Raw genomic sequence first — 22,799 nt, 5'->3', positions numbered from 1 at the left:
CCCTGGTGGCCAAGAAGGCCAATGGTATCCTGGGGTGCATTAGGCAGGGTGTTGCCAGCAGGTGGAGGGAGGTGATCCTGCCCCTTTACTCAGCCCTGGGGAGGCCTCACCTGGAGTAGTGTGTCCAGTTCCGGGCTCCCCAGGACAAGAGAGACATGGCACTGCTGGAGGGAGTCCAGCGGAGGGCTACAAAGATGATGAGGGGACTGGAGCACCTCTCCTATGAAGAAAGACTGCAAGAGCTGGGCCTGTTCAGCCTGGAGAAGAGAAGATTGAGAGGCGATCTCATAAATGTGTACAAGTATCTGAAGGGGGAGTGTCAAGAGGATGAGGCCAGCCTCTTCTCTGTGGTGCCCAGCAACAGGACAAGAGGCAACGGGCAGAAACTGAACCACAGGAAGTTCCATCTGAACCTGAGGAAAACCTTCTTCACTGTGAGGGTGACAGAGCATTGGAACAGGTTGCCCCGAGAGGTAGTGGAGTCTCCTTCCCTGGAGATATTCAAAACCCATCTGGATGTGATCCTGGGCAATATGCTCTAGGTGACCCTGCTTGATCAGGGGGGTTGGACTAGATGATCTCCAGAGGACCCTTCCAACCTAAACCATTCTGTGATTCTGCAATTCTGTGACTTGAGAAAATAAAAGACATTTTTCACAACAAGCCAGTGATTAAGCACTGTAACAGACTGCACAGAGCAGCTGGGGAATTTCCATCCTTGGAGATGCTCAGAAAGTGACAGGGCAAGGCTATGAGCAGCCTGATCTAGCTTTGAAGTCTGCTCTGCTCTGAGCAGGAGGTTAGACTAAAGACCTCCAGAAGTGCTTTCTAACTTAAGTTATACTGTAATTCTGGGATTCTGGGAACATGTAGCCAGAGGGGACAGTGGAAGATATAGATGTAATCTTCACAGCAAAAACAGTGAGAGACAATGAAAGAGCTATTTGCACGGACGCCACAGCTTGCCCCTTGGAGGAGTTCCCCACATTGGCTCTGAGCAGGAAAGTAGGAGCACTAGCAGGATTTAAATGTCAGTTTTCAAGGGCCAGGGAAGGGAGAGTCAGTGAAAAGAGAGCAATGCCAACACCCCCAGGATTTATGGACCTGGACTAAAACAGCATAGCTAGCATATGAATTGGCATTTTGGCATCTGTAGCCCTTTTCCCCATAAAGCTGAGCTTTGTTCTTAGAGTCAAACAAGCAATATTTTAAGAAGACCTTTTTGGGTCACTGCGTTCTCCTGACTACAGACTACCAAAGAGAATAAATTCAAGTAGCAAAAGCAGATCAGATTGGCTGGGTAAGTGCTGTTGATAGGTAGGTACCATGGTCCCACTGCAAGAGTATGAGAACTGCAGCAGAGGTGAAATTGTGGGGCCCAAAGGGCAGTCCTCAGAGAAAACACAGAGAAGTTGCAGAAGTTCAGCTAGTCCTGTAACCACAGCAACCAGTTAATATCTAACTGAGTATATTTGCCCTGTTCTTCCAACTGAAAAAGGGTGGAAACTCCTGTTGCTCTATTCATTAGCAGCTTCTTCCTTGAGCTTTCCGAGAGATATGTTAAAATAACAACCTTCCTGTGCAGATATGCCAGAGCCACTGAGCACTTCTGTATCTAGTTATTGTTTGAGTGATAAAGGTAAATCTGCAGGATCAACGTGTGAATCATTTAATCACTACTAATATTGCACAGTGGCTCCAAATCGTGAAAATGTTGTCAGAGGTGAGGTGACATCCAGTGTATACGTATCATCGAAGGAGATGGGGGTTCATGAAGAAACCTATTAGCAGAATAAAGTCAGATCATTTCTGTCTGTGAACAGACCTGACCACAGCTGGAATCAGCCCCACGACAAAGGAAGACCGTGGGTCTCTGGCCCATAAAGTCCACACATGCTTTACCTTCAGCCTCCTGCACACTCTCTGGGGCACAGCTGCAGTCTCCAGAGACAAAAACCAGAATCGCCCGTGCGCAGCAAGCGATACTTTACCCTGCAATATTTTTGGTGCTGTGAGATCAGCCTCCACGGCTGTCTGATTGGCTGTAGCATGACAACTTTGACCACCACACCTCAGGCTGACTCCAGCTATCTGGGCCCTGCTGCACTCTTTTTCTTCCTCCTAGTGTTATATCTCCCCAAAGCCAGCTCTGGGTGGGAGCTGGGACAGGAGAAAAGGGAGGGTACCAGGCAAAGAAGACTTCAGAGAGTACTTGAAATGGCAGAGAATGGGAGGAAAACATTCAGAAGTGCTGTGGCTGGGGAATGGAAGGAGGGAGAGGTCTGGCACAGGCAGAAAGCTTGCTCTGCAAAGGAAAGGAACTGTGTGACCTTCTGATTCAAGGAACCATAGTCAAATAACCACTTATTAATGTGACTCCCTTAGCACTGGAGGAGTGCTGACTCTTTGTTGCAAATGCAGGTTCAGTGATCAAAAAGACTTGCCTAATTGTATCACTATACTTGCAAATAGGTATATGCCAGGAACCTCTTGACCTCATAGTAGAGAGGTGTGGAGGGAAATGATTGCCTGAATCATTTCAGAGATGAGTTGGCTCATTAAACAGTATTATGGAAAACAAAACAGCAAAACAGTGGAGCTCCAAAGCCATTTCAACAGAGCACCCTGTCATGGGGGACACCCCTCCAGCCCAGGGGAGGTGGTCTGTACTGTAGGAGAGAGCTAGCCCCAAGCAGTGCGGCTGCAAGCCCATCCGTGCCACACAGCCTGTAGCTAAGGGTCAGTCATGGCCCTTTTTTATTTAGCAGACACAGCCCAGGATGCTGGGACAAGAGCAGCAGAAACATCTGCAGGAAAGCTGGATTCCTTGTCTTTCACCATCATCGTGGTTCCTTCCAGTAGAAGGTTGTGAAACATAAGAAGAATGGGGATGTGGAGACACCCAGAGAAAAACGGGGGTTTTTTGGTTTCGAAATCTTGGAAATGCCACTCCTGGGAACATATTTGTCGCCATGCCAATGTCTATAATGGCACAGGCTCTGTTTATGTTAGAAAATTTGCCGTTAAGCCTCATAAAACCACTGCCCACTACATTTCACCACAGTGTAAGGTTAACACAGAGAGGGAGGTACCTCATCATATATATTAAACTTCTCAAAGCCTCAGTCCTGCAGCAGAAGCTGCGCTGGAGACAAGAAGGTAAGATACCATTCAGGGCAGGAGCTCTTCTCATTCTCCTCAGTAATGCCATCTCCTCGGTGGCCCAGAGGCAACAGGCTTTGCTCTGTGAGATTTCTGCTTGAATAAGGACACCAAGATTTGTCCCATAGACCTGGATTCAGCTCACCTAAATTTAGATGGCTCTCATGTATATATGAGCATTTTTCCCCAGGCTCCCTTCACAGCCAGAGAGGAGAAACAACTGCTCTCAGAGCACAGTACATCCTTAATTAGATATCCATGATAATTTAGACAAAGTGCTTCCTGAAAGTGCCTATTTCTCTCTACTAAGTATAGAGAAAGTCTCAGAGGATTCAAGCAAAGCTGTCTGCATGAAGAAAACATAGTTTGTGTACAGCATATGGGCACAGAATAGGTATTCATGGTGAAAGTGCCACAACAAAGAGCACTGAAGGTTGTTAATTTTAATTTTCCGGAAGTAAATATTGAATTTGAAGGAAATTACCAAGACATCCTATAGGAAGCAGGTTCTAAATATCAGCAAAACTGAATGCTCACAGCTGTCTTGTGAATGGTTGTGGTCTGTCAGAAGAGGGAGAGCTACCATTAGGAGATCAGTGATGACTGCTTATAAAAACAGACACGGAGTTATTTATATCTCACTTTGCATATCCAGTGAAGAGAAATAACCCATCTCTTCAGGCACAGTTTCTTTATGTTTGTTCAGCATGTAGTGAGATATATTCATGTCTTAATCTTTGCCAATGCTGACTGATTTTCAGGTTGCTTTGCGTGCTCGGGAAGAACCATCCCCATGCACCTGATGCTTGTGCTGCTGGGCCTTGCTGCCCTCCTAGGTAAGTCTGCCATCTCCCCCTGCTTTCCTAAGCCCCAAGGCAAAGCAGCGGGGCCTCGTTCCCCCAGATCGGGAAGCAGAAGAGAAGAACACATCTCCTCACTTTCCCACTCCAAAGTCTAGCCTCATATGCTGAAGGAAAGGGTTGTTTCAACACGAAATTGGTTGCGATTAAATTGTATCGGACGAGAGGATCCTCAGCATCTCCCACAAGTCCTGCCAGGGTGGGCACAGGCTGGCACTCACGAAGAGGGATAGAGGTGGCCCCGTGGGGCTCCCACGCTTGTGTCCCACAGCCTGTCCTCCCCAACCGCAGCTACAGCAGAGCTGGCCTGGGCTGTAGCCTTCTCTGGGCTTTACTTGCAGTCACAACAGCTTGTAACCGTTTAAATGTTTCCACTTAACTTTCTCAGGTACATCTCAGAGCCGAACTGGCTGCTACGGTGATGTAAACAGAGTTGACACCACTGGGGCTTCGTGTAAAAGTGCAAAGCCAGAGAAATTAAACTACTGCGGTGGGTATCACTCTTCTGTCTCAGGGCTCCATTTCACAGTAAGCACAGTAATTGAAAGTGCTTTTACATTTTCAAAATGCTGAACACACACTGCTGACTCATCTTTCATAATATCCCTATAGGCTAGCATTTACTTCCTTTAGAAACGAGGCAAAAAAATATTGATGTAATTCTGCCTGTATTAAAATAATGACACCAGGGATGACTGACTTAGAGAGGTGACAGACAATTCTGAGTCTTAAAAATTATCAAGAAAACTTCTTTACTTTTTATTTTAATTACAGGAGTTGCAGCTTCAAGAAAGATTGCTGAACGGGACCTACAAAGTATGGATAGATATAAAGCTCTCATCAAGAAAGTTGGCCAAAAACTATGTGTCGATCCGGCTGTGATTGCTGGCATTATCTCTCGAGAATCTCATGCTGGCAAAGCACTGAGGAATGGCTGGGGGGACAATGGAAATGGATTTGGTTTAATGCAGGTATTTGCTGATCCTCCCATAAAACCTGATAAACAAATATCGTATAAATAAAAGCAAACCTCTTAAATTCATCATCCATTATCGCAGGGAAATGAGATTTTGTCTGACATTTCTAGGTTGACAGAAGATCACATAAACCTGTGGGAGAATGGAATGGAGAAAGACATCTTATGCAGGGCACAGAAATACTTATCTCGATGATAAAGGCAATACAGAAAAAGTTCCCACGCTGGACAAAGGAACAACAGCTGAAAGGTAGTGTACAGTCTGTAGATTTTGTCCAGGAGAGAAGAAAAACTTTAGGACAAGAACATACTGAATTCTTTCCTGGGTTTCTTAATAACTGCATTTCTGATAGACTCTCGCTTAGCTTTTCACCGGTGGTAAAGTTTGTCCGCTTTTTTATTTCACAGGCAGGAAGACAAGCTTTATTTATTCTATGTTGTTTCTGCCTTTCCTTAGTATGGCATTCTGTCTGAATTTTCAACACTGTGCAGCAAATATTTATATTCCTGAAATCTACTTGATATTATAGCTGAGCTTTCCTTATCTGATCATGAGAAAACTACAGTCGTTCAAGTTAATAGCTCTGTAGTTTACCTGAATGGAGCCAGCAGTTCACTCCATATCACACAGGAGACAGAGAGGAGGTGTTTGCAAAATGAAAACGCTGTGCAATGTTGAAAAACTGCCTGTTTCTTAGCAGGTTGCACCTTGCAGCCAGCATGGCCCTGCTGGACTGCTGGGGGTGCCAACGTGAGCTTGTTTCACAGCCAGCTCAGGTATCTCTACCTTTCATCATAGCATAGGGGGTGGCATATACAGGAGCAGCTGTAACACAAAAGCACATGCAGTATGTGATTATGTTTTAATCCTCTTTTAAGAGCAGTAATTTTAAAGAATAAATAAAAAGTTACAAGGATATTGGATCTTATATTATGAATAAGCCTGGCGCAAATGAAGGGGTTGTGCTGGGCCAGGTAAATGGTGCAAGTTCATCAAGCTGCTAACATATGTGAACAAAAACCCTAGTACCATTCTCACATTTTAGTGGATTCAGGAATACGTATAAAGCTGTTTACAGAGTCCCAGTTAAGTCAGGGAGGCTCTGATAATGGCCCCTTCAAAAGTCCTGGTAAGTGAAAGCTTTCTAAACAAATAAAAGCAGGACACTTCAGGCTGCAATTTGCACTGTTTTTTTTTTTTTTTTAGTCTGTATGACTCCTTTGGTGTTTTTGGTTTTAGGTGGGATTTCTGCCTACAATGCTGGTCCTGGGAATGTCCGAAGCTATGAAAGAATGGATATCGGCACTACTCATGATGACTATGCCAACGATGTGGTAGCACGAGCCCAGTATTATAAGCAACATGGATACTAGACTTCGGAATCTTCTTTACAGAGTAACTTCCTTAGCGTTACTTGCATGACACCCATGAGGGAGACAAAACACAAGGGAAGAAGATGTATCCTGCAAAACCATATTGGTGCAAATTTACAAGAATGATTTACATGAATAAGAACTGTCAGACTAAAGCCTCAAATTTTTGAAACAATATTCAGTAAAACACTTGTCATGTAGTTCCTTTAAAAACAGTATGTTTGGGATTTTACAGAAAGAATATTACCAGAACGTTAGCAATATTTTGTGCTATCTATTTCTCTGAGTTATGAAGACTATTTTCTTGTGCTATTGATAATTTGCTGCCTTCCAAATCTTCAAACACATTTATGTCAAAATCTGTCATTCTCTTAAGAAATCAAAAGGAAAAATAGTTCTTTGGGGACTAGCTTAATGATTTATTTTTCAAAGCTGCTGGGTATTTACACTATATTATTGGGTAGTCATTTTTTCTGAATTGCAATTTTTCATATAAATGCATAAAATAATAGAGATGGATGTTTTCTGTCAGACAAAAATAAGCAAACAGAAACTGAATAAAAGTGTTCTTTAGCAAATGAAGCATGACTCCAATGTATTCTTATATTTATGTATGTTAGCAAAGTTTGAATAAGGACAATGTTAATTTTAGGTAGATAAACGAACTGAGAAGGAACGGGATGAAATAAATATACACCTCTGCTTCATAAAATTCTTTCTTTTTTCCCTCTGCTGTCAAAGTCTTTACACTCCTGCTGCGTAAAAGAGTGACACTCAGTAATACTAACAACTGTCTTTGTGTTTGGCATATTTGCTGCTCCTATTACTTCTAGACTTGAAATTGAACTCTCTTTTGGGCAGGGGTGCGGGGGGTAAGGCAAGGAAAGGAGAGGAGTAGACGCCTGCAGGACTGAATAACTGTCATTTTTCAGGGCCAAAGGAAAAGTTAGTTTTGGTCTACCAGCAAGCAGTGCAAGCTGTGCCTTTTCCACTGGCATCAACTTGCACGCTGGGGGAATATCCTTTATTCTTGATGTGCAGTTCTTCAGGGAGTGCAAATAACTGTATATCAAAATAACTAGAAGAATCACTTGTCTTAAATGAGTATGAAAATGTAATCCAAAGCCATTAGAAGTGCACTGAGTTATGATTCACGTCCTCCTAGGAACAATTAGAGATCACGCTGCAAACATCCAGCCTGGATTTACAAAGGGTAAATAGTGCCTGGCCAGCCTGTTTGCCTTCTGTGATGAGAGGATTTGCTTTATGGAAGAGGGAGAGCAGTGGATGTTGTATACCTTGACCTAGGAAAGTCTCTGACGCAGCCTCCCATGGTAGCTCTATGGCGACATTGGTCAGGCATGGACCGGAGAGGTAAAGAATAAAGTAGGTATAAAACTGAATGGACTGATGAGCTCAGAGAACCGTTATAAAGCTCAGCTGGTGGCCAGTTACTAGTTCATCTTCACGAACACCTTGGGCTAGGGACAGACAGCAGTCCCAGTAAGCCCACAGATGATGGAGTGTTGGGGGCATTCAACACCCTGGAGGGTAGAGCTGGTGTTCAGAGGGACCTGCGCAGGCTGGAGAAATGGGCTGATTGTAACACCATGAGGGTCAACTAAGACAAAACCTTGCACATGGGACAAAACAATCCCATACCCCATTAGGGGCTGGGGAATGACTGTCTAGAAAGTAGCTCTGCAGAAAGGGACCCAGGAGTCCTGGCGGACAACAAGACCCAGCAATGCACCTTCGCAGAGATGAAGGCTAAGAGCATCCTGGGCTGCAGTAGGGAAAAGCATAGCCAGCAGGTTGAGGGAAGTGAGCTTTCCGCTCTCTTTGGTGCTTGTGAGATCACATCTGGAGCACTGTATCCAGTTTGGGCTCCCCAATACAAGGAGGACATGGACATGCTGGAGCGAGTCCAAGGGATGCCACGAGGTTGGTTGGGGGCTGGAGCACAGGATACATGAGGAGAGGCTGAGGGACCTGGGTCTGCTCAGCGTGGAGACAAGGTGGCTTCAAGGGGGCGTGGACTGCACCAACAGGCCCTGCAACCTCTTCCCTCCCCTCCTAGGTGACTGGCTGCCCGGTTGAAAGTTGACAGCCAGGAGGGGAAAAAGGGTAAACAGTTTATCATGTCCATGTGGATAGAGAAGGAGCAGGTACCCACACATAAATGCAGAAATATAGGTATTCTCCAATTTTTGACTTTCATTTTAAGCAGCAATGTATATAATGGACTGAAGTTTTGCTCTTTAGTACTTATCCTAATCATAAGGAGAAAGGCCTTTGCTGTACTTACGTAAGGTCATGAACAAGACTTCCAAGATCCTTGAGAATTTATCTAAAGTCTTAACTCAGTTTTGCAAGACCTAAGGCTTGCGAAATGAACTTATCGCAAAAGACATTGAAATTGTGCAATTTATGTAAGATTCCTGTGTCAGTCCTGTTTGTATTCTCCAGCAAGTCTTTATGTCTGCTGATATGAGAAACAGAACTTCTGCAAAAACTATTGTGGGGGGAGGTTCAAAACAAAACCAGTAAAAAACCTTTGAAATGTATGGTTCAACTTGTTCCCTCTTACAGCCACAGCCACAGCCCCTGCTTTCCTTCCTTCAGCATTCTGTTGGATTGACATTATAGGACTCTATGTCTTTTTGATTGTTTAAATGTTAAGCTATAAAATTGAGCTTTACTACATTGGTGTCTTAAGTTAATTTCTTAAAGATAAACCAGTACTAGAGGAAATAAATAATTACCAAAGCAGTAGATGAGACTCATGTATCATGAATACACGAGTTTACTGACGGAAATACACTACCTGCAAGTTACACGGGAAAAAGGAAAGAGGTGCTGCTTGGTCCAAGCCCATTTAATTCCACATCCAATACTGAGAGGCCTAGGATTTTGCCATCTGTACTTTACTTTTAAAACAGGAATACAGCAATGACATGTTTTAAGGGTAACCCACTCAGAATATTTATCACGATTAGGCTTCTGTGATTCTTTACGAAATACAGAAAGGGCCTAAAAGCATGTTTTATGCTGCCTTATCATGCCTTATGTTTTGTATCAGAATGGTTCTGTTTGACCTCCTTCACCTTCCTCTCTTTTTCTGAGAGAACGTCTATTAAATTTATTTCAAAACTCTAAAATACTGGCTTCCTGGAGTGGAAAAGAGACCTGACTGTTTAAAGGAAGGATTCCTTAACTCAGAACGCTACTAGTTACTGAAGATAAAGAAGAGCTAATAGTAATACAAATCACTACTGCCCCCACTCATTGTTTAGACATTTCCAGACAGAGTCACTCAATTTTTACCCTGCGATTCAGGGAGGGTCACCATTTCACTCTTTCTCTGGTCATCAAAAACTCTGCAAAGCTGGAGAGGACACACACTTCTAACAAAAACGCAAGCAAATGTAAACCCAGTAGGAAGTCAAGCCACAGCTCTATGTTAAAGAACGGCTAAATACAAAATAGTTAAATACAATTTAAAAATAGCCAAAACCTTGTTCATCCTGGCAGCCTGATGCTAAAAACAGCATGCTATTCATTGCTTCTTCTTCCTCTGCTTTATCTTTAATGGAAAATACTTAAGCAGCTCTGTCCTAGGCGGTGTGATACAGCACTGACTTTCTTTTCAATGGGAAAAATGGATATGGCTTAACATGGGCATGCTTTGAATGAAGCTTCTGCAGATGAGCCAACACACACTCCTATGCTGAGAAACTACTCTCTGAATTTCTTCCAATTAATACAAAATCTGCTTCTGAAAAACGCCAGGGCCTGGCTCCACAGTTATTACCTCAGTTCTTGCATTAAATATTTTCAGCATCTAAGTAAGTCTCTATCTGACAAATCTCACTCCTAGAAACCAAACTTAACTGACTCAATCTCTCCCCTCCTCTTCCTGCTCTTTCTTTCAGGCTTTTCCACTCCTGACGATGACCAGCAAGACAAACTAGTCCTCTGATACGTGTATGTTCCCCTTTTACCTTGAAACTACGCGTACCGTTAACGCCTGCGCCAGCCCTTGCCTTTCATGCAGTTGCACAGAGCAAATGGACTGAACGCAGAACGCATCGCTGGTGATGGAAGGAGCAGCGGCCTCCGTGGCAGAGCGCTGGAGGGCCGGCAGCAGCGAATAGTGCCCGCCTATCATACTCCGTGGGGAAGGCAACACAAGAGACCGAACGTCAGGAAGCCTTTGTGCATCGTTGTCACGGCAGGACCGCATTCGGGCAGGCTTTCCGTAGCGTTCCTGAGAGATGAAGGCAAGAAAAATTAAGAGGAGCTGACTCTAAAATTGGAGGCTGCTGAATGTCTCGTCTAACAGCAAGTACAAGGGGAACTGACAAACAGTTATTCGGGCACTCTCGAGGCTGCCCAAGGCTAATGCTTGCTCCGTTCACACATACCAGCAGAGACTAACGCAGCGTAGCTGAGGGATTATCTCCTCAGCGACAAGCAAGAGATTGATATCTTTGCTACAGAGAGCGCTGACGAAAGTTATAACTGGTTCTTCAGCCTTGGCAGCCAGCCTAAAGACTTCAGCCTGCGGCAGCACAAAGCCCCCTCGGCAGCATCTGAGCGGCAACCTGTTGCGTATCACACAGGTCAGGGGGCTTCTCTTGGGCACCGTGAGGCTGATCTGCCATTGCCTCGCAGCAGTCCGAACGCAGCTTTGGTAAGGGAAACGTTTCCCAGGACCTGTGAGACCATGCAAAGGCACAGTGCAGATTTCTGAAAAATGCGTGTCCTTAAAACTCTAATAGCTGTATAGGACCCCAGGAAACAAATGAGGAGAGCTACCTGCCTGCCTCAATGACTGGGGGGCAGAAAAAGCAAACACGGAGTAGTGGCACAGGCCGTTTGGAGGTCACTGGTTTAGGAATGCTCTTCAGTGATATTTTGAAATTTCAATGCTTATTTCGCTTCTGTATGAACCATTTCTGTTCCATGTTACTTCTCGTCGGTGGTGCTTCCCTGGGTTTCAATCGTCTTTAAACTTACCCGCAATCTGGAACATACAGGGGCTGCTGTAACTTTTTGCAGCTGCTCCTTGATGTGAGGTATCAGCAGCTATCAGAGAAAATTGTAAACTGAAATCTTCCAGTGATACGACGCAGGACGAATTCCCTGGCTTAAAATGAGAGAGGTCTGATCAAAGAGAGAAACGGTATTCCACCCCCGTAACATTCAGCATGGGGGAGACGCGGGATCAGTACGGACCGGCAGTGATAGGGAGGTCTGCCATCCAGGGCCGCCTTTACTGACTTCTGAACAGCTCAGTGGTTTTGATCCACGCTCCCTAATCATTTGGGTTTGCGTGTTCCTCCTCGCTGTTGCTGTACAGCAGGGGATAACAACAGGAGCCTTGAATATTCGCGGCAAATGCCGGTTCTCAGTAGCTGCAGCTCTGCATCATGCTCTTGTTCCCGGGTCTTTGCCTACAAATCCTCTATACTATTGCAAAGCGCAGGTTCCTGTTTCCTCACTGTCAGCACTTTGCTTCCAGCAACCGGCAGGGGTCGGTTATTTTTGATCTTCCTTTGCTCTTCCTAGTTCCGAAGTGGTAGAAAAAGTTTGGGTTTTTTTTAATTAAATTCAAAGGGATAAAGGGATTTGATTTCTAAAATCGTAGCTGTATTCGTGCTGCAGAGCAGAAATCGTGTGGAGCTTGGGTGGACGCACAACAAGTGGTTACGCCCGTTCCTGTTTCATGTAAAATCAGTGGCACGTAGGAAGTGCAGTGAGTCAGCTGCCGCGAAACGCTGCCAGCAGCTCAAATGCCCGCTCGTCTCTTTGGGAAGCGCTGAGAGGAGGTGGGGAAGACATCCTCCAGCAAACATGTCAGGTCTGTCACGTTTGTCTAATTTGCCTGTAACTCATTCGCTGTAGCAAAGTCTGTCTGCCATTAACTGCCGGGGCAAATCTAGCGCTGTTCCTCTCGGTGGCTGTTTGTTGTCCTCACCTTGGGCGACGGCGCGCTTAGACGAGATAAACACAGATCTATTGCAAGTCAGCCAAATCGTAAGCCAGCCAAATTATAAGCAAGTCAGTCAGATGTTTACAGGTCACTTCTTTTTGATTTTTCCTGGCGACGGTAGCTACGGAAAAGCCAAGTGGAGCCAGGAAAGTGGGGTAGGAGTTTGGCACTGATTGATAGGTTTTTATTTTGGAACGGGAAAAACTGCCTTTTGGAGGTGCCTTCCTCCACTGGCTACGCAGGCAGCCCAAGTGACAAGCTTAGACTAGGCAGCGAAGTTTTAGGCAGGCTAAAACTGGGGCAGGTGAACCTTGCCAAGTGCTAGTAGCAGCCGGCAAGTTGACGCTGCGGCTCTGCGCCCGGGCGACTGAGACGCGCTGCCTTCAGAAGCAGGCACCAGAACTGCCTTTGCCGGCTCGAACGCCCACGTTAGTATCCAAATGACGCCCGGCCGTTGCAGTCATGGATCCGAAAATATTTAAATGGCACGTGTCACACACTGCTCTGGCCTGACATTTCGTTGCAAATACTGCTTTTTAGACCCTTCTGAGTGTTACGGGGAAATAACGAAGGTTGACACGACTGGAGCTTCCAATGAAACCGCGGCGCAGGAAGGCCTGAGCTATGGAGGTCGGTATTAATTTGTGCGTTCATCTGCCTTACACCCATGCACGGGCTCGTGCCTGTTAGTGATGCAAGTACTTGACTGTCAGTTGCTGACAGGTAAGTAGATATTTCCACGATGAACGAAAATCCTACCTGGGTATAGAAGATTATGAGTTGCCTTGGCGATGTTCTAAGCAATGCTCAAGGAAACCCCAGAGAAAACGCAAGGCCAGGGGGCCTGAGGGGTATTCAGTCCCCGTCATCGAGCCTGTTCTCTCTCCCTGCAGAGGGTTTCTGTCACGATCTGAGTTTCTGAACATTTCACCTGTATAGTCCTAAATTAAAAGGAACTAAATCTTCTGGAACTAATCCATCCAAAGTCTTGGATTTAAAAAAAAAAAGCAAACCCTTCTTTAAGTCTGCAGGCTAGGGGACTGCTCTCTGTATTTGGAAAACCACCTTTTTTTCAGCTGTGCATTGATTTCTAGGGCACTTATCCTCTGGCAAAATTGGCCAATTCTATTATTGCTTCTCTGTAAAAAGATTTGAAAGGATTCAAAATGCCAGTTCGCTCGTAATAACCGTTAGAACAATTTGTCTCTGGTTTTAAAAACTAAAGGAAAAGTCATGCATGTTGTGCTGTAGGAGTTCCCGCTTCAGAGAAGATTGCTGGAAGAGATCTGCAGAATACGGAGAGATATAAATCCAGGATTACAAAAGTTGGCCAGAGCCTCGGTGTTGATCCTGCTGTGATCGCTGGTATTATCTCTCGAGAGTCACACGCTGGGACGGTCCTGAAGGACGGCTGGGGTGACCGTGGAAATGCATTTGGCTTAATGCAGGTATGGTCAATACTCTTAAAACCAGAAACCTCATCCTTTTGAAGCAGAGATTGAGAGGAGTGACAGGGGCCCCGTTAAGAGGTAACCCCCTAAAGCTCCTACCAAAACATCAGGTACGGCTGAGCACAAGATGTGTATCTCCTCTGAGACAAGAAGTAAAGAGCGGAGATATGGCGAGGCGGGGGACACCACAACGTGGCCTGTTCTCCATCCCAGCCCTTCACCCCCTTTGCAACTTGGAACGATACACTAGCTGAATATTAGCAGTTAAATTAGCTAGGTACAGCAGAAAGGGCCTGTCACGCTCCGCTTCTGAAGAAAGGCAATACAGCCCTAAGAGGAAGATGGACAAAAAGCAGAGGAAAGGAAACGCTGTACAAAGCACAGTGCTGCCAGATGTGTAGCTTACTTGGCTCAAAGTTTTACAATTTAACTTTGTGAACTATAGGAGGCCTTGACAGCTTTATGCTCTGGCGGCCCAACAAGCTGCAACATCCACCCAAAAGGTTTCTTTCCTTTTCCCGACACTTTTCAGACAACTCTTTGCAGAACAGAAGTGACAGTGGCCCAGCTTTCAGCTCCCAGCAGCAGGGGAAGGATCCCGGTTGGTAGGTTAGGGCATGAACAGGCTGCATTTTACACTGCAAACCTATTGCGTGTTTCCCAGAGCTCCCTTGGGAATGCAGAGATTACTTGCCCCTATTTCTTACTTTAGATAGTAAATCTCGTTTCCAAAAGCGTTTTTTACCTAAGCGCAGAGACCTGTAGGCTGCGGCGGCAGGGAGGCAGGTCAGTTCGTTAGCCTGTACGTGCCCAAGGGGCCCTGCTAGCAGGGGCTCTGGCTTCCATTATTCATGGCGGCGTTTGTGCCTCACTGTTTGCCGAGTTGCGCAGCCCCCCGGACAGCCCCGCAACATTTGCTGCGTGCAGTGTGACACCCTCCCCTCCCCGTCTTGTGAGAACTGCACCTCTGACAAACTGCACTCGGGTTTGCATTTTACTCTCCCGCGGATACACGGCAAAGCTGCTCCTGCGCTGGGGAAGAGCCGAGCTGAGACGGAGATCCAGGCGAGGTCCATAGAGCATGCAACCATTTTGCGACTCTTGATGTAGCTGGGGAGGACCGATGTAGCTGGGGAGGACCGGAGCAGTCACCTGGCAGCTGGCAAAGCTCAGGCAGCTCTAGCGCTGCTTTCTGCATCCGATCACCTTTCCCGCAGCAGCCACATCGGCTTTTTTTAAGACTCTGAGAGTCATAGGAGGTGGAGCAGCGTTCCTGCTTAGCCGCCCCACGGTCTGCTAGTCATAACTCTGTTGGCTTTGCCTAGGCCGGGAGCTTCCTCTCCGTACTCCCCAAGACAAAAAAAGGCCAACCGTGAGACGAAAGACCAAAAGGAATACCAGCTGTCTGCAAGCAATGAACAGCTCTAGATAAGTAATGGGGTTTTTGGTGTGTTGATATTCCTGTCTGACTTCCAGGTTGATAAACGGTTCCATAAGATTGTTGGGTCGTGGGACAGTGAAGAGCATATTACACAAGGCACGAAGATTTTATGTGGGATGATAAAGGAAATCCAGAAAAAATGCCCCACGTGGACAAAGGAACAGCAGCTGAAAGGTAGAGCTTTGCCAGCTTTAAAATGGCAGCTTTAAAACACTTCACACACAGAAAAGTCAAGCACGAAAACGCTGTAAAACTGAGCGCTTTAGAAAACTAACTGCGTCCCAGCCCCCCTACTCATTTTATTGTCTGTGTTACATTTCTTGATATTCACTAACAGGGAAATGAGATATGGTTAAATTTCTGAAAGGCTTTTGGAAAGCTTTGCAAATATCAGGACATTTTTCCTCTGCAGGCGGTAAGGATTTCTTGGGTTTTTTTTCCTCTTTGTTTTCTCTGTGGGTCTATCTGCACCTATAAAAGCAGCTATCCCTGCAATTCCAGAGAAAGACTATATTAGTTCCTAAGCTGTATGGTCCTCACTGATACGCGTGCTTCTTTTCTTGAGCACCAAATACAGTTGGCACCTTTGTTATGGTTGCGGCCCTTTACCCAACAGCAGTCCAGATATGTGTGAGGTTACTAGTGCAGTTCGGTATGAAGGAATATATAGGAAGGGGAACAGTCGTACTGCCAGAGGTGCTACGTTAGCACAACACAGCAAGGGGACAGCGACTGCCAAGTCTGGATGTGAAGAAGGAAATTACAATTTCCTCACAATGTTAAACCACAAAAAGAACAGCTCAGGGACAAAAATTGCTAGAAATGCTAATATTGTGGCCAAAAATACTAGGGAAGAAAGAAGGGAGCGACAAAATAAAGGAGCATATTTAAGCTGTCCATTTTGTTTGATCTTGTATTTACTGAAGAAGTATCGTCTTTACCTACGTGTTTCTTTCATTTTCATTTCAGGTGGGATTTCGGCCTATAACGCAGGAGTTAAGAACGTCCAGAGCTATGACAGAATGGATATTGGCACAACAAAGAACGACTACGCCAATGATGTGGTTGCAAGAGCCCAGTTTTATAAGAGAAATGGATACTGAGAAAGATATCTGAGTACTAATTGGATTTGAGTCACTGCTTGGATACTTTGCTTCCAATCAAAAATAACCCGGATTCTTCCCCAAAAACATTGAGACTAGGGGAGGGAATGAAGCCAAAAACAAGCACAAGCTTTCAATGATTTTTCTCAGCTGAGGCTAACAAATCGCTTTAAAAGACAGTATCGCTAATAATCCAGACTCTAATTTATCATTTGCCATTTATTTTTCATCTCACTTTGTAAGAAAATTCAAGCAAAGCTATCATTTGCGCTTCCAGTTTCTCAAGCAGGAGATTAATGCTGCAAGAGTCATAACATGGCTTGACAGGACCTGTCTTATATTTCATCTATAAATGCATGTGTTTAATAGTGGCACAAAATTTACTAGTGGTACAAAATTGTTAACATAATCAGTTGTTAAGTCTGCATGAGCAATTTTGGTAATGTCGCTGATTATTTGCAGTAAATATGCTATGACTTTATTCTACCAAAAAAGAGTATATCATATTATATCATCACATACTTTTAGAATAATCACTCTTAACTAACAGCCTAAAGCAGCTGTCTCCTATGACAGGAGGGAAAAATACTAAATTATCCTTAAAAGAAAAAGAAAATACTTCATTTTAGCCCTTACGGTTGCAAACAATCTGTCAAACTCAAGCTGTTGTAAGGAATACTTTTATTGAAGGTATATATTCATGTAGATTCAGAATTTGGGGTAAGAATATCTACAGTACAACATGTTTTTAAAATCGCATGTGGTTTATAAAATCTGATGCAAGTTCATGCATAATAAACATTCTTTTAATATATCATATTTTAAAGCATTTGAGGGGACTTGGCCTCTGATCCCTTGGGTTAATTCAGCCATCTCAAGCTACAAGGAAGACAAGTAGGTGGCTTGGAGTAGCCAAAAAACCAAGCCTATCAGTAAGGGCTAAAGGAGAAATAGGAAAAGGAACATTGGTTTTGCAACATGGTGCATTTTGTATAGTTAATATTACTATTCTGCACCCGAGATTTTTTTTTCCTTTAACAATGTGTTTCTATATATGTTCATTTCTCTATCACTTCCAGATATTGCACCAAAGCTATATTTGAATATACCATGAGTGCTACGGCAGACGTACGTGGCGAATGGCTCCTGCGCAACAAGCAAACTGCACACGAACCAGCAGTGTGCCTGGGTAGCAAAAGGCCACAGATACCAAGAGCACGCTGCACAAAGAGGAGCACAGCCCCATCAAGGGAAGGAATTATCCCCCTCTACGCAGCACTTGTTAGACCACACTATAGCACTGTGTCCTGTTTTACACACACCCCCCCAATACAAAAAAATACATAAGTTAACTAGAGCGTGTTCAATAGAAGGCCATGGAGATGGTTGGGGCTGGAGCACTTGTCCGCTGCAGGGAGGCTGGAGGACTGGACTTGTTCAACCCAGGGAAAGGATGGCTTCAGGGGTACCAAACAGCCCCCCAGCATCTACAAGGGGTCATTGCAAAGATGGAGCCAAGTTCCTCACAGTGGGTCATGCCTGGAGGGCGAGAGATAGCAGGCCTAAGTTGAAGCAAGAAAAGTTCAGACTGGACACAAGGAAGCACTTCTTCCCCATGCAGCAGACAAGCAGTGGAGCAGGCTGCCAAGAAGGCTGAGCAGTCTCTGTCCTTGGGGGTTTTCAAGACCTGACTAGATAAAGCCCTGAGCAACCTGGTCAGATCTTAGAGCTGGCCCTGCTTTGAGCAGCAGATTGCACTAAAGACCTCATGAGGTGCCTTCCAACCTGAATTATCCTGTAATGTTGAGTTATCCTGTTTGTTCCCTGTGCAAAATGACAGTTTGTCTTATCTGCGCTTCAGGAAGGACAAAGGACAATACTCCACTAATCAAATTACGCAGAAACATAACGTGTGTATAAGTTCTAGTTTGTTCAGGCTTTAGACCAAAGAGCAAATCTTTACTGAATGTATGTTTATGGAGAGAAGGTTTGGAAAATATGCATCACAGATTGACTGTAAGACAGTCCTGACAGAGGAGTACATACAAATTCAAAAACACCCAAGCTTACCAATACCTTAAGAATTTCAAGAAAATACAATTTCCTTTTTTATGAAAACTGCCAGTTTGCCAGTGAAAGATAGTAGTAGATGTCTCTTGTAGCTAAATCTTACCCAGAAATACAGACGCTATCTAAAGCATTTTCTATTCTCTGTACTTAGAAGGCAATGATTAGCTCTAAGTAGATAGTTTATCATATACATTTTGAATTGTGCATAGTAGCAAGCAAGCATCCTCCTAATTTTCTGTTCACTAATTATGCTTTTCCTCCTAATTTTCTGTTCACTAATTATGCTTTTCAGTTCACACTGAAGTACTTCAGTAGGCCGTGGCATCCACAGTGGGTAACAAATCAAGAGATCTCTTATTTGTACACCTACTGTGTATGACAGAACTGGCAGCGCTCCCTCTGTTGGAGATTCACCAGGCTGCAGAGACAGGGACACAAACCCTGAACCTCCTTGGTCAGGCTGAGATCCTGCCTTTGGCATTCTAGGCAGCCACTCCTGGTACAAATGTTGCATTTGCTGTCCCTCAGGAACAAGACCCATTTGCCCAATTTCCTCAGTCCTAGTAATTCTGCCATCTCCTTTAAGCATGCCCAGTACCTTGGATGCACTCCACAATTCCTTCAGAAGGGCTGAACCTCCGGATTTACTACGCAAGTTCCATTGAGAACAAGGTAAACACCACACAACAGAGATTGTAGAATCGTAGTGTTTTGCACGGCAGCGTGCTATGCAAATATCTGGATAGTGGTGGAAAACAACATTCATTTGCCTGCCTTATTTTTTCCTTGCTACTCGATATCGTTTAGGCCGGGGTCAATATTTTCTGTGTCCTTCCAACTACAGCCTGTAGCTTGTTGAGAAATTGAGATTCTTCAGCTGAACTTTGCATATCTGCCTTTGGCCTGCCTGTAGGACTCACTAAACTCTTCAATACCACTACTGCAGCTTATCCTTCTTTTCTCTTCTCCTGCACAGAGTACCTCTAGCATTTGTGTCCCTCTACTGATATCTCTATTCCTGTGAACTCCTACTGGTGTTTACTCTTCCCTGCAAGCAAGCAGACAGGATAAACTTTCATTTTCAGCCACTGTATCCCTCTGATCTTCTCACAACATACAGTCATTAAGACTAACTCCTCTACAGTTTGTCCAGTGTGGGAGAGGCTCACAGTTTGGTAAACTGCCGACTTTACACTCACTGGAATGAAAACTACTTTATCATTTGATAATAGCAGCAGCTTTCTGATTTTGACCACAATCCTTAAACTGTAAATAGAGATATTCTTGAAATCTCTGCACACTGTACAATTCAAGATCCTTCAGTGAAAGGTAGCACTCTGAGCGTAGGGCCCATAATTACTAACTTCAACAAATAGGTAATGCTTCAGCATCTCCAGATTTCTGAAGTCTACAGTGCGAGCACAGGAAAAGCATTAACTTCCACATAGACTAAGGCTCTTAGGCTATCGCTGCTAAACATTCAGAATCAAGAAATACGTATGCAGTAACAGAACACGTTCCCCAAAAGACAAATTATATAACCTACAAAGACTTGAATCACTCCTTCTGTTGCTCCCAATAGAGTTCAGATAGAGCCTCTGAGGCTACACGGGAGGCCAGATAACAGACTGTTGGCTCCATAACTGCCTCCATCAATGATCCTATCAGTTGGACGGCCAGTCAATTATTTTGGAATTAGTAAACAGAGGGCTTTTCAATCCTTTCTTAGGGCAGAAAATGTGAAATAATGCACCTTATTTTTAAACCTTTACTGTTAACTGGGAAACACACTAACTAGGAAAGAAAGTTTATCATTCATTTAATATTCTGGGCAAACATTAGCAACCCTAAATTTTACATTTGTATACAAGTAATTTTTCTACAGGCCTTTTGAGCATCAGGGGCACCTTTGCCATTCGTAGCAGTTAGGCTAAGCATTAAGCTTAGTGTTCATACACACAACTCAGGAGTTCTAATTCAGGAGTTAAATTATTTATTTTACAAAATATAAGTCCAGCCAGCACACCTCATGCCTTAATTTCTTTCTGTTCCACAGGTTTCAGACGCCGTTTAATTACAAGCTCCCCCTTGCTCGTGAGAAAGGTGTCTGACATTTCCTCTTCAGTTGGCAACCCATGAGGCAGTTTCAGTGGCTGTATTCTATAGGCAAAAGAGTTTGCTTAGTAAAGTTCTATGACAAAAAAGTTATATTAAATGTTCTGAATTGAACAAACAGTTAACCAACCTGATCAGATGTTTAACAACTTTCAGTTTGGAATTCACAGAAGGGATGTTTTTGTGCAGTCTTGGCTGATGTGCCTATAAAATAAGATACAACAGACTTTACTAATGTATTTCCAAAAACCAAACGTCTGTTCACTGAACTTGTCATATTAGCAGTAAAAGAATAAACCATGTATGTAAATGTAAGATTTACAGAAGAAGCAGTAATGTACCAAGAACATACCTAAAAACGTGAAATCAAAACTTGATCAAACTCCTGGTTCCAATAAAACGCAAATTCGGCTCTACTCTCATTAAGTTACGAATATACTTAGATTTCTTCCAACTGTTAAAAAATAATCGCTAAAAGTATCTATATAGCAGTAAATAGTAAGTATTAAATATAGTAGTTTAGCGGTGAGACTGCTTGCTTCAATTAGATCTTTGCACAAGGAATCTTTGCACAGAATGAGTAATGGTTTGCACAAACTCTTAGTTTGTCCTAAAATTCATCATACCTTTTGGATTTGGAAGTCTTTTCATTAATAAACAAGGCCCGTTTGCTTACTTGCAATATCTGAATAATACGACCCACAGAGAAAATTGAACGCAAAGTATTTGCAAACCTCTTTTTATTATTTTAGCAGAATTTTCAAGCTAAAACTCTCCTCATGCAGAAACGTCATACAGTGATATTCTGAATTCCTACTAAATGGTCATTTGCCATTAATGTTTCTCACAGCTCCTAAACACGTAATCAGTTTCTCAGCACTAAAGCAAATCAAGTTTTGTACTTGCAAAATTGAGCTTAAAAAAAAAAAGTTGTCCTGTTTCTTCTTTACTGATGTACATAAGAAGCATGAGTCAAAAAAACCAAACAAACCGTACTTTATCTAGTCCAAGATCACGTATTATCTTCTTTTCCCAATACGGGCGACCAAGTACGCCTTTTATCCTAGTAACAATGTGGATTTTGTGTGGCTGGTCAGGGTCACCTCCATACTTTTCATGATCTCCAGGTCGTGGCTGAAACACCTAGATTAAGAAGTTCACAAAAATACAGGTTTGGTTTTTTAAATATCTGAATTATTATTATACCTAACAAAATAACTCTCTAAAAATTACTTCAGCTTTGGTACAGATCTTACATTTTTAATCACCTTTCTTTTCAGAAGATCAAAGCACTGACAAGTGACCTCAAATTTAGCCTTTACAATATTAAAGTCATACATATTTTTATAATACTTTGCACATGAGCATCTTAACTCTGAAGTTAGGCCACACAATTGCATGGAGACACATGAATGATGCTCTATACCAGTGCAGCATTTAATCCACATGTATCTAGTGCAAGTACCTGTGTTTAACCTATGAATTATAAAGTTTTTTTCCACATGCTTTAAAAATGATTTTAAGAAAATCCATCAACTAAAACTAGACAATATTTTGCAGAAAAATAAGCTAAATCATACATGTAAGTGAAGCTTCCGGTCTCTTTGGCTTTAGAGGGGTATTTGCTGATGTCTCTAGAAAGCTGCCATACCAAAGAAAGCACAGAATTAAGAAGTCTAATATCTGTTTTTAGTTCCTCAACTACTGTAGCACATACCGACTCTGGAATTCTTGACTTGGTAAAGAGATGACGAACCCATACTGCGCAAGTCACCCTGTCCACGCTTTTCCTCAGCATCTACCGAAAAAAAAAAAAGAGAGAGAGAAAGAGTTGGGGCATAAATTGTCTGGATTGTACTTCAGAGTTCTTAGTGTTTGCAAAGAGATTATGCAAACACTCAAATCAAGACCGGGAGAGTATAAATTCTGTGTTTACTGTACCTTTCGGTGGTTGAAGTAGCAGGGGAAAAAAAAAGGGGGGGGGGGGTTGGTGACACCGGGCGCCCCAGGCTCCTCAGCCTTCCCAACGGCCGCACCCTCACGCCTCTCTTTCTCCTCAGGAGAGGCCCCCGCCGCCCCGGACAAGGCCCCAGCAGCCGCGGCTGGACGGATCCGCCCGTGAGCAGCGATCCCCGCCGGCAGCACGGAGCGGGGCCGCAGCCCCGGCGGACCCCCGCCACCGCCAGCCACGGCGCCGGCCGCCCGTGGAGGGGAAGCGCGCGGCCGCCTGAAGTTTGACCCCTCGCGCG

At 44.0% G+C, this 22,799-nt stretch overlaps 3 protein-coding genes and 1 long non-coding RNA gene across 4 annotated transcripts; 2 read left to right on the top strand and 2 right to left on the bottom strand.

Moving 5' to 3' along the window:
- The first annotated feature begins 3,065 nt into the window (after positions 1 to 3,065).
- Positions 3,066 to 6,954, top strand: LOC104138656 (lysozyme g). The gene is made up of 6 exons (XM_009666343.2): positions 3,066 to 3,159; positions 3,924 to 3,998; positions 4,411 to 4,512; positions 4,797 to 4,993; positions 5,110 to 5,248; positions 6,239 to 6,954. The coding sequence occupies exons 2-6, from the start codon at positions 3,956 to 3,958 to the stop codon at positions 6,370 to 6,372; spliced, it is 615 nt and encodes a 204-aa protein (XP_009664638.1). The 5' UTR covers positions 3,066 to 3,159; positions 3,924 to 3,955; the 3' UTR covers positions 6,373 to 6,954.
- LOC138063981 (uncharacterized) lies at positions 5,594 to 11,524 on the bottom strand. The gene is made up of 3 exons (XR_011137198.1): positions 11,395 to 11,524; positions 10,394 to 10,642; positions 5,594 to 5,824 (listed from the first exon to the last, which is right to left on the bottom strand). It is a non-coding gene; the product is annotated as an uncharacterized lncRNA (long non-coding RNA).
- A 259-nt stretch (positions 11,525 to 11,783) lies between these two features.
- Positions 11,784 to 18,440, top strand: LOC104138655 (lysozyme g). Its single transcript, XM_009666342.2, has 5 exons — positions 11,784 to 12,238; positions 12,911 to 13,000; positions 13,622 to 13,818; positions 15,298 to 15,436; positions 16,232 to 18,440. The coding sequence occupies exons 1-5, from the start codon at positions 12,232 to 12,234 to the stop codon at positions 16,363 to 16,365; spliced, it is 567 nt and encodes a 188-aa protein (XP_009664637.2). The 5' UTR covers positions 11,784 to 12,231; the 3' UTR covers positions 16,366 to 18,440.
- A 1,971-nt stretch (positions 18,441 to 20,411) lies between these two features.
- Positions 20,412 to 22,799, bottom strand: MRPL30 (mitochondrial ribosomal protein L30). The gene is made up of 5 exons (XM_009666341.2): positions 22,492 to 22,799; positions 22,268 to 22,348; positions 21,547 to 21,693; positions 20,681 to 20,754; positions 20,412 to 20,595 (listed from the first exon to the last, which is right to left on the bottom strand). Exons 2-5 carry the CDS (start codon positions 22,346 to 22,348, stop codon positions 20,463 to 20,465), a joined length of 435 nt encoding a protein of 144 aa, XP_009664636.1. The 5' UTR covers positions 22,492 to 22,799; the 3' UTR covers positions 20,412 to 20,462.

Source organism: Struthio camelus, chromosome 1 (assembly GCF_040807025.1).
Source record: "Struthio camelus isolate bStrCam1 chromosome 1, bStrCam1.hap1, whole genome shotgun sequence".
NCBI lineage: Eukaryota > Metazoa > Chordata > Aves > Struthioniformes > Struthionidae > Struthio > Struthio camelus.
Note: the sequence above shows the minus strand (reverse complement) of the source record. Positions and strands in the feature narration are given on the sequence as shown.